The sequence below is a fragment of the Chenopodium quinoa genome, unplaced genomic scaffold, assembly GCF_001683475.1.
Source record: "Chenopodium quinoa cultivar QQ74 unplaced genomic scaffold, ASM168347v1, whole genome shotgun sequence".
Lineage (NCBI taxonomy): Eukaryota > Viridiplantae > Streptophyta > Magnoliopsida > Caryophyllales > Amaranthaceae > Chenopodium > Chenopodium quinoa.
The window spans coordinates 319493-331260 of record NW_018742817.1 but is presented as its reverse complement, the minus strand read 5'-3'; the positions used below and the strand labels follow the sequence as shown (position 1 = coordinate 331260).

General features: G+C 40.0%; 1 protein-coding gene across 1 annotated transcript; it reads left to right on the top strand.

The window, feature by feature from the left end:
- The first annotated feature begins 6733 nt into the window (after positions 1 to 6733).
- Positions 6734 to 11725, top strand: LOC110725977. Its single transcript, XM_021905454.1, has 8 exons — positions 6734 to 7467; positions 7594 to 7696; positions 7888 to 9034; positions 9180 to 9193; positions 9344 to 10351; positions 10412 to 10829; positions 10930 to 11153; positions 11621 to 11725. Exons 1-8 carry the CDS (start codon positions 6734 to 6736, stop codon positions 11723 to 11725), a joined length of 3753 nt encoding a protein of 1250 aa, XP_021761146.1.
- Positions 11726 to 11768: the final 43 nt, after the last annotated feature.

Sequence of the window (11768 nt, the reverse complement as noted above, 5' to 3'; positions counted from 1 at the left end):
TGGCCTTATCCACCTCTATTCCTTTATGAGAGATCTTATGCCCAAGCACTATCCCTTCCTCCACCATGAAATGGCATTTCTCCCAATTCAAGACAAGATTAACCTTTACACACCGAGCCTAACATTTCTCAAGATGAACTAGGCACTCTTCAAATGAAACCCCACCTACGGAGAAATCATCCATAAATACCTCCATTTCTTCCTCCAACATGTCTCCAAAAATGCTCATCATGCACCTTTGGAAAGTTGCGGGGGCATTACAAAGGCCAAAGGGCATTCTCCTATAGGCAAAGGTCCCATAGGGGCATATAAATGTTGTCTTCTCTTGATCTTCGGGGTGGATTAGAATTTGGAAGAATCCCGAATAGCCATCAAGGAAGCAATAGAACTTGTGCCTTGTTAGTCTCTCTAACATTTGATCAATGAATGGAAGGGGAAAGTGATCCTTTTTGGTGGATGTATTTAAACGTCTATAGTCTATACACATCCTCCAACCGGTGACCGTCCAAGTTGGAATGAGCTCACCACTCTCATTCTTGACTACGGTGATACCCCCCTTCTTAGGAACGACATGAACGGGAGAAACTCACCTAGAGCTTGAGATGGGGAATATGATTCCCGCATCCAAGAGCTTGGTGATCTCTTTTTTCACCACCTCTCCCATTTGAGGGTGTAGCTTTCTTTGTCGTTCAATAGAAGGAAAGGTGCCTTCCTCAAGCGTTATGTGGTGCCTGCACAAAGCGGGGCTTATACCTTTAAGATCATCGATAGTATAGCCCAAAGTGCCTTGGTGCTTTCTCAAAACACAACATAACGCTTGAGCTTGGCTCTCGCTCAAGGATGCACTAACAATTACGGGGTAAGTGGAATTTGGGCCTAAGAATTCATACCTAAGGTGTGACGGTAGAGGTTTGAGCTCTACCATAGGCACACCTTTACCTTCTTTTGTTGCGACCGCTTGCAAAGCTTCATGGCTTGAGATCTTCAAGCACAATTGTTTATCCACTTCCTCCATGCTTCCATTAAGCAATTTCTCATAAAATGCTACCTCCTTGCATGGTACACCTAGCTTGTCTTTGTTCAATAAAACATTCTCAAGAGCATCGTTAGAGGTGAGAAAGTGCTCATGCATGGAAGACACAACATGATCAAGAGAGTTGGAACTTGGATATTTCATGCTTTAATTCAAATCAAATTCTATGACCTCATCTCCTACCTTAAGGGAAATCTTTGCACACTTTACATCTATCATAGCACCTGAGGTAGCAAGAAACGGTCTACCTAGAATAATTGGAATGGTAGCATCTTCATCCATTTCTAAAACAACAAAATCTACCGAGAACACAAACTTCCCAACCCTCAATGGAACATCTTCCACTTTACCTTTTGGAAACTTGATTGAACTATCGGCTAGTTGCAAGGTAATGTTAGAAGGTAAGAGTTCCCCTAGATCAAGTCTTTGATAAACCAAATATGGAATTAAGCTTACACTAGCTCCTAAGTCACATAAGGCATTATCAAATCGCATCTTGTTAATAGCACAAGGGATGGAAAAGTTTCAGGGGTCTTTCAACTTGGGTGGCATTTTGTTCATGATGATCGCACTACAATTTTCAGTCAAATTGATTGTCTCCACAAAATCACAAGCCCTCTTTCCACTCAAAATGTCTTTGAGGAATTTGGCATAATTAGGCATTTGGTTGATCACAACGGTGAAAGGTAGAGAAAGGTGAAGTTGTTTGAGGATATCAATAAATCTCCTAAATTGCTCATCCAACTTGTGTCTCATGAATTTTTAGGGATAAGGGAGCTTGGGTTTCACAATCTCTTTCTCTACTCTCACCTCTCTTGGTGTCTCAACCACAACCTCATCTAAAGATGCTCTACTTCCCTCATTCTCAACCAAAACTTCCTTTGGGACCTCCTTGTTATCACTCCTCCTTGGCAATCTTTCCTCAAGAACCTTACCACTCCTTGTAACAATAGCATTCACGGGTTTCTTGGGATCTAGGCCTTGGGAAGGTAAAGAAGAAGGGCTTTCTTGGTCTTTCAAATCACTAGCAAGTTAAGAAATTTGGTTTTCGAGCATTTTATTGTGGGTCATCATTTCATTGAACTTCTTGTCACTAACGGCCATATATGTGTTCAACAACTTGGTTTGATTTTCAATTATTTCCTCCAAATTGGTCCTAGAAGAAGAAGATTGTGAATAGGAATTTTCACCTTGAGTCTTTGGAACAAATCCGGGTGGGAGACCTCTTTGAGAATTATTTTGAAAATTTCCCCTACCTTGATTGTTCTAATTACCTCTATTTTAATTTTGACCATAACCTTGATTATCGTTTCCACTACCTTGGTTATGATTTCCATAACTTTGGTTTTGATTACCATAATTTTGGTTTTGATTTTGACTACTATAACCTTGATTGTTATAGTTGCCACGAGAACTTTGGTTCCCTTGGTTCCTATAACCACCACCTTGGTTATAGTTGTCAAAATTACCTTGGTTTTGGTAATTCCTATTCCATTGACCTCTTTGATTATCAAACCTTTGCACATTATTATTTGACACATAATTCACATGCTCACTCTCACTATTATAAAAATCATCACCACATTCCGGAGAAGCATGAGGGCAATTACAAGAGTCATGATCATAAGATCCACATGCATCACAAAACAAGAAACCACTACGCATATTATTTGAAGAGGAAGGGGGTTGAGAGTTAGAAAAGGTACCTCTCCCCTTAAATTGGGAGGGAGAATTCGAAGCTTGAGAAGAAAAGGGACCTTCCAACTTGGCCTTGATTGCGGTCATTTCTTTCCCCAAGTTTGTCATTTGTGAGGATAAGTTGTTGATCGCATTTAGATGGTCTATAGAGTACACCGAAGAGCCACTCTTACTAGCTGAATCCCTCTCACCATCTCGCCAATCTCTATAGTACTTAACCACGTCCTCTATAATGTCCACCACTTCCTCTTCCGTTCGATTCATTATGGGACCTCCGGCACCCCCATCAAGGCGTGATTTGCCTTGAGGACTTAGGCCACCATAGAAAATTTGAATGACTTGATAAGTTGGAATTCCGTGGTGGGGACATTCCCTTTGATACTCTTTATACCTCTCCCATGCTTCGTAGAGGCTTTCATTAGGTCTTTGCTTGAACCCTTGAATCAAAGCTCTAGCCTCCGCCGTTTTCTTTTGTGGGTAGAATCGGGACAAGAATTCCTTGGTGAGTTCGTCCCATGTTCGAAGGGAATTTGGCTTTACCTCCTTATCCAACCACTCCAAGGCTCGGCCTATGAGAGAAAATGGAAACAACTTTAGCCGGATGAATTCTTGAGAAACCCCGTTCACTTTGATAGTGTTGCAATACTTTTCGAAGTCCTTGAGATGGTTCAACGGAATCTCATTCTTAGCTCCGCTATATTGTCTCCTTTCGATCAAAGCGATCATAGCCGGCCTAATTTCGAAGTCATTCGTTGGTGTTGTAGGTGGAGCAATTCCACTCTCAAACTTGTACGCACCGGGAATTCCCAATTCTTTCAAAGCAACTCTTGGTTGATCTCCCATGCCTAGTTCCTCTTCAAATCCTTCTTCGCTTGAAGAACTAAATTCAAAGGATCGACTAGCAATTCTTCTCCTTGAAAGAGTCCTTTCGATTTTCGGGTCAAAAGGCACAATGGATCGATCACGAGCTCTATGCATGCAAAACTTCAATGAAAATATTAGTAGCACGGCTACAAATGTAGCCTTAAGAAAATCTTTTTTTATTTATTTTTTTTTCAATTAAAATGAAATAGACTCAACAACTAAAGCTAAGCACCAATTTCACTCCCCGACAACGGCGCCATTTTGATAGAGGAATAAACTAGTCGTTAATTGCCTATCCCAAAATCAAACACTATTTATAAAATCCTAAATCAACCTAAAACAAGTATAGGTAAGTATAGGATCGAACCCAAAAGAGTTAGTTGGTGTTCTTTTTAGCCTAAATCAAGCTATTTCGGAGATTGAAGTGAGAAAATGGTTGGTGTTATGATAGCAAAATTAGACTAATCAAGTAATTCAATAAGCTAAATGCTAGGGATATTGGTTCCACATGCTAATTCAATAATCGTGCTAATCGACAATTTCTTCGTTTGATTCAAGCATTGCAAAGGACAAACAATAGTAGCAATCAAGAGAATTCAAGAGCTATATCCTAGAGGCCAAACTAGGGGTCACTATGAATGGCTAATCAAGGAAATTCACAATCAAACTCGATCAATTAAATCAATTCTCAAATTGATGGGTCATGTCATTAAGAAATGCAATGCAATCTAGATTAATCTTATAGGTTGATCATTCCTAATCTAATTAATCACATGCAAAACTATGTCAACCAATTTAATTGCAACAATTCAATTAATCAAAGATCATCAACTAGCACAAATTATCAATCAAGCATGCTTCCCCTTCTCCCTAGCAACTAATCTACTCACTAATCATGGTGTAATTCAAGAACAAATCACTAGAATTAGCATTGATCATCATTCTAAATCAAAATCAAGAGAAAGCAATATCAACTACAATATCCAATTCAAATCCAAACAATACAAATAATCAAAGATGAAACTAAATCAATCAAGTAAGAGATGAACTAGAAGAAGAAAATCTTACTAACATTAATGATAGAAAATGAAGAAATCCAAGAACGATTGATCCAATGTTGAAATACAAATCCAATACCAAGAACTTTTCTCTAACTTCTCTCTCTAAAATTAAGCTAATGAAAATTATCTAAAAGTTATCTTCAAAAAGGAATTACAAGTGTATTTAAAGGCAAAGAAGAAAAACGGGATTCCCGCGCCCTCTCCAATAAACCCCGCGTCCGCGGAAAAATGGGTACGGAACCCATTGAAAACTCCGCGGGCTTTCTGGGCAACACCCGCGCCCGCGGCAAAAGCACCTGCGCCCGCGGCAAAAGCGCGGCGAGTCCCCTGCTCCCAAAGGGTGATCAGAGCGCCGCAGTCTCTCTGGTACGAGCGGGCTCTCCAAACTACCCGCGCCCGCGGCAAGACCGCGACCAGACCGCGGAGAGTTCCTGGTCGAAATCTGCCAATTTGGTGCATAAGATCCCGCGCCCGCGGTAGACTGGCAGGGCTTGATGACCTCTCCATGCCCTCTCTGAGCCCTCTCCGAGTCGATTATTTCCTCCTTGCTTAGTCAATATAGCCCATCTTGATTCCCTTGTAAAGACAAATCCTATTTACCTACAAAAAAATAACAACGAAAAGGAATAAAAGGCAAAAAGAACCAAATAAAAGGAAAATACGAAGAAAACACGAAAAACACAAGGAAAGAAAAAAAGAAAGGAATTAAAGGAAAAAGGACTAAAAATAAGATAAGAAATCATAAAAAGGAAGATGAAATCATCCTAAAATATTACCCTATGGGTGCCATAAATGACACTCATCAGTAGTGTGAACACAAATATTTATTTTCTTAAAATAGAAATGGTGCAATATTTGTGATATTTCCTTAAAATGTAAGTGGTGCAATATTTAAAAAACGGAAAAAATATTAATGTTATATATCTCTTCTCTCATGGACCCCAACCAAACCCACTACTACTTTTTAAATATATTTTTCCTATCACATTCGTTATTTTTTAACAAACTTTTATCCCAACTATTTTTCTTTTATAATATTTCCGTTACAGGTTATGCGCAACGATTAGACATTTTTGTTCTCTGGTTTATGTCAAATTGTTACACATAATCTATAACGGAGGTAGTACATAGTTTTATTAATACTCCAATACTTTATGGGGAAAATTAGCACTTAATTTACCAAATAATCCTTAGAAATTAATTTACTAAAATATATTATGATCTCTCTCTCAATGGAATACCAAGCCCCACCGCCACAACCGCTAGTACTGGCCGATTTAATTGCTAGATCCAACAAAAAGCCAAAACAAAAAATAACACATATAAACTCTGATCAAAATCATGAATGTGACCAGATGATGGATGAAGATGCGGAGGTTAATCATCTAAAAGGGTCAATCCAATTGGGTGTCCTTTCTAACCCTCCACAATCCAGAACCTTTGAGGGGACGAACGCGAAATCCTTCGGAGATCTTCTAAGGGATACACAGCTATCCAATCAGGCTGGTAATGGACCTCACCAATTCGAGGTCGATGATGAGGATGACGTCTCAGATGATGATGTGGCGCCGGAGGAGATTGAGGACAGTGATAGGTGCCCTGTTATTCTTCTCACAAAAGAGAAGAAAAGACAAATGAGGTAACCATGGAAAAACACCCTTATAATCAGGATGTATGATGGTAGTCTAGGCTATATGGGTCTGATGAAAAGACTAAAAAAAAGTGGCAATTGAAGGGTGAAATGTCACTCACAGACATTGGTAGTAAGTACTTCATTGCTAGATTCACTAATCAGGAAGACTACAATCATGTCCTCACTCAAGGGCCGTGGCTAATTGATGATAAGTACTTAACTATTCGAAAGTGGACTCCCAACTTCATCCCTGAAGAGGCATCAATCAACCAAATCTTAATGCTAATAATATTCTTACTAATCCAACGACCCAAAAAGATATTGCAGCAGGAAAAGAAAATTTCACCCCCAAAGCCATAAATATCAGCTCAGAACAAGAAAAAAAAAGTACACCAAAAGAGAGTTGTGAGGCGAGTTGTGAAGAAATAAAAGAAGCTCAAACTAATGGAGCAATTTCACCAAGATGTCATACCCCTCAAAATTCCACTGGAAAAGACAATCTTTGTAGGACAAACTATGGAGATGCCTTATATGATCACAACAGACCCCCTGATACACATACTGGAAATTCGAATGGAGACCTGGATAGAACCGAGCCCGGAACCTCCAGAATTGGTGATGTATCTATCACCCCCTCCTGAAGTAAGTCGTCTTCTCAGACTTATTAGAGATGCATATGTTAGTTCCCTCTCTTATACACCTGTTTTAATGGATGACACAATACCGAATTTAGCTCCTCATCTTCTACCTATCTCTTGCATGGTTTGGAATGTCCAAGGTGCGGGAAGTAGAGAATTCGTAGCTGCGTTTAAAAAACTAATCCGTATACATAAACCCAATGTCATAGCTTTGGTAGAAACTCATATGGGTGGACATCAAGCGGAGAAATTTGCTAACACCATTAACTATAGTGGTCACATTAGAACGGATGCCCAAGGCTTTAGTGGGGGCATTTGGATTTTCTGGAAACCGGAATTTGTCACGGTGGAACCAATTTTAAAGCATGAGCAACATATTACAATGAATATTAAACGAGTAGGTGGTGAACCGTGGTACTTTTCTGCCATATATGCTAGTCCCGATCCTACAAAGAGACAAACCTTGTGGAAAGAATTAAAGGATTTTGCTGAAATTCATGACAAACCTTGGTTAATGGCGGGAGACTTCAATGACACAAGGTTCACTTGGTAAAGGAGCTCAAGCTGTCCAGAAACATCTAGGCGTTCCACCCGTTTTAATGAATGGGTTGAGGACATAGGACTTCTTGAGATTGAATTTAGTGGTGCCTCTCATACTTGGTCTAGAGGCAAATCTGTTGAGACTGGGAGGAGTGCAAGGCTAGACAGAGCATTATGCAATGGGGAATGGAGTCTTAGATTTCCGAATGCATCAACAAAGCACCTCCCTGCAATTCAGTCGGACCATTGCCCTATTATCATCTCTCCAAACGGGTCGCACCTTTGTCACAAATTAACAAGCCCTTTTGTTTCCAAGCGGCCTGGATTACTCATGAAAATTTCATAGATTTTCTTGAAAAAAAATGGAGTAAGGAAGCTCCTCTCATAGCGCAATTGAACACTTTGGCTAATGATTTGCAGGAATGGAACCAATCCACTTTCCACAATATTTTTAAAAAGAAAAGAAACTTAATAGCTAGAATAGCAGGTGTTCAAAGGGCTCTAGCATTACAAAAGGCTCGTGATTTAATCAAGCTTGAATCAAAACTCAGAAAAGAGCTCGATATAGTCCTAGAGCAGGAAGAATTACTTTGGTATCAAAAATACCGAGTTGAGTGGATTCGTGATGGGGATCGCAACACAACATTTTTCCACTTGGGTACAATTGCTAGGCGTTGGAGAAATAAAATCTCAGCTATTAAATCTATTCAATCTGGTGAGTGGCTGCACAGTAAGGAGGACGTTCAAGCAGAAGTAGTTAATTTTTTCGAGACTTTATTCCATGCTGAAGAACCGCAACAACATGAGGAGCTTCCCTTTGGAATTTTCCCTGAGTTTTCAAACAGAGATTGGCAGCACCTTTCTCGACCTTTTACCAGATGTGAAGTGGATAATGTGATTAATAACTTGGGCGCAATGAAGGCCCCGGGACCAGATGGATATCAAGATATTTTTTATCAAAAAAATTGGGCATTGGTAGCAGATAATGTGTATGAGTTGGTGTTAGACGTGCTTGCGGGGAAGAGAATGCCAGAGAAATTAAATGACACCTTCCTGGTATTGATCCCCAAGGTTGATAACCCGGAATTAGCGTCACTGTTCCGACCTATAAGTCTATGTAATGTTGCCTATAAAATTGTTACTAAGGCTATTGTTAATCGCATCAAACCTATGATGCCCCATCTTACGAGTTGCAACCAAACAAGCTTTGTTCCCGGAAGGCAAATTACCGATAACATTGTAATTGTGCAGGAAGTGATCCATACTATGCGCAATAAAAAAGGAAAATCAGGTTTCATGGCTATCAAAATAGACTTTGAAAAAGCCTATGATCTGTTAAGATGGGATTTTATTCGTGACACTTTACTGGAAATTCATTTTCCTAAGCTGTTAACTGACATCATTATAGATTGCATCACCTCCTCTAATATGAGAGTACTATGGAATGGAGAACCAACTCATCCTTTTAAACCAAGTCGGGGTGTTCGTCAAGGAAATCCCTTATCGCCATATATATTTGTTCTTTGTATGGAACGATTGAATCATATCATAGAGGAATCGATTATTGGTAATCTATGGAAACCGATCAGAGCTAGTAAGGATGGTCCTAGTCTCTCAAACCTGTGTTTTGCGGATGACATAATCCTATTCGCAGAAGCTACACACGATCAGGCTATTATAATTAAAAAACTGCTTGAACAGATTTTGTGCAGCATCAGGGCAAAAGGTGAGTTACCCCAAATCTCGAGTCTATTTCTCAAATAATCTAGACTCGGACATTAAATGAGATGTTAGTGCTGCCCTGGGAATTGAGACCACGGAAGACCTTGGAACCTACCTTGGTATGCCTACTCTAACGAATAGGATTAAAAAACAGACCTTTGGGTACCTTTGTGAGAAGGTGGATCGACGTCTAGCAGGATGGAAATCAAAATTTTTATCCCTTGCTGGGCGTATAACTCTTGCCAAGAGCACCTTAAACACTATGGCTAATTATGCAATGCAAACTGCTAGAACACCGCGTTCCATATGTGATGATCTAGATAAGAGAACAAGAAGCTTCCTTTGGGGAGGGGATGAAGAAAAGCGCCGCATTCATTTAATTTCCTGGGAGTCTCTCCAAAAAAGCAGAGAAAACGGAGGTCTTGGTCTTCGATCAACAAGACAAGCAAACATGGCCTTCCTTGCCAAGCTTGGATGGAGAGTTCTCACTGAACCCAATGCTCTTTGGTCCCGGGTTTTAAGAAGTAAATACTGCAAAGGACGATGCGATATCGACATGTTTGAATTAAAAGCAAACATGTCCAATGTGTGGAAGGGAATTACCGAATCTGCTAATATCTTGTGTGAAGGAACTAGAGTGGTTGTGAACGATGGAGCTACCACCTTATTCTGGGATCATAGATGGGCCTCGGCTCACACTTTAAGAGAAAAGGCTATTCTCCCTATTCCCCTTGATATTGAAGGAGCAACGGTGGGAGAAATGTGGGATGAGGAACATGGGTGGAAATGGAACTTATTTGCAGACTTACTTCCTCATGATATAATTAGAGAAGTTGAATCCCATGAGCTGCACAAGGATGCAAACAGAGGTGACCTTCTGTTCTGGGGTCAGAGGAACAAAGGTAAATTCTCTATTAAAAGTGCTCTCCAGATTATTAGGAAAGAAGAAAATGAAAATAATGATGGGATGTGGGATCTGATCTGGAAACTACGAGTTCAGCAAAGAATGCGTGTTTTCTTGAGGTTGGTAATGCACAATAGAATAATGTGCAATACTAATCGCTTCAAACGTTCCCTTACTGATGATCCATGCTGTAAATTATGCCCTAGAATGGATGAAACTGCTCTTCACATCTTGAGAGACTGTAAAGCGGCAAAAGAGGTATAGAGGCAAGTAGGTGGTCCAGCGAATGCAGTGGACTTTCGAGCTGGTAATTTACAGCAATGGGTGGTAAGAAACATTAAAGTTCAACACCGCAATGGCATGTCTCCAGAAATATGGCCTACCTACTTTGCAATAGTGGTGTGGTGGCTCTGGAGGTGGAGAAATGCTGTAGCATTTGACAGAACGAGTGAGATGCCAATAGATGCGAAAAGCTTCTTGTTGGATAGATTTGAAGAAGTTTGGAGGGTGCTAGGGGATGATTCTGTCCATGATGCCCAACTGCCAAGAGCAAGAAGAGAAGCTTATATTAAATGGATGGCCCCTCCTGCTGGGCATACTGCCCTTAACTCAGATGGATCAGCTAAAGGTTCACCAGGTGATGCGGGGTGGAGGAGGGCTGTTAAGGGATTGCACAGGCAGACTAAATTGTGCTTATTCTATCAATTTGGGAAGATGCTCCTCCTTCAAAGTAGAGGTACTGGCGGCAAAATATGGGATCGAGTTGGCCAAAAGATGTGATATTACTAGGCTGCAAGTGCAGATTGATAATCAAGCTTTAGCAAGGATTCTGTCAGAAGCTGAAGACTATGGTGGAGAATGTATTCATGAGATAAACCAATGCAAGAAGATGCTGGCAGATTCTTCATGGCAAACCGAAGTTAAGCATATTTACAGAGAAGCAAATTGCGCAGCTGATTGGTTAGCTAATCAAGGAGTTATTCAAAACAACAAGATAGAGTTGATTCAAATCCCCCTTTTACTCTTAGGTCGTAGTTTACATAATGATGTTGTAGGAGTGGTAATGCCACGCTTTATCCCCCCTAGTTTTTGTTATTTTGTTTTCCGGGGCTTAGCCTCTCTTTTGCATCAAAAAACAAAAACAAAAAAAAAAAAAAAAATACTCCAATACTTTGACTATATACAATATACACCACTTATGCAACGGCACAAAACTAGCTATAGGGCGTGTTTGGCGTTAGCTTTTAGGTAGCTTTAAGTGGTTTGACTTGGTCAAACCACTACTCAACAAAAAATGTGAGTGTTTGGCAAAGTAGTGGTTATTTTAGTGATGGAGGTAGCTTTTGTGAAAAGTTAGAAATATTAATTTTTGAAATTAGAGGTAGCTTTTCAAATACCTGTTGAAAATTTAATCTATAGTTTTAAAAATAAAATATTGATTTTTATATGTAACAGCTAGTCAACGACTACTTTACCGAACACTCATATCTAAATTATTTATCTTCACAGCTAACAGCTTGTTGACAGCTAACAGCTACCTACACAGCTAACAGCTATCTCCACAGCTACAACTACCTTCACAGCTATATTTTGCCGAACACACCCATAGTCAGAAGACTCAGAACTCGATAGCTATTAAAGGCCCAAAACAAATTCCACAATCCAAACACCTCAG

Coding starts and splice junctions, on each gene's coding strand:
- LOC110725977 (XM_021905454.1), top strand. CDS start 6,734: ATGGAGCAATTTCACCAAGATGTCATACCCCTCAAAATTCCACTGGAA. Junction 7,697..7,887: donor CATCAACAAAGCACCTCCCT/GCAATTCAGTCG, acceptor AATGATTTGCAG/GAATGGAACCAATCCACTTT. Junction 10,830..10,929: donor GCTCCTCCTTCAAAGTAGAG/GTACTGGCGGCA, acceptor GGATTCTGTCAG/AAGCTGAAGACTATGGTGGA.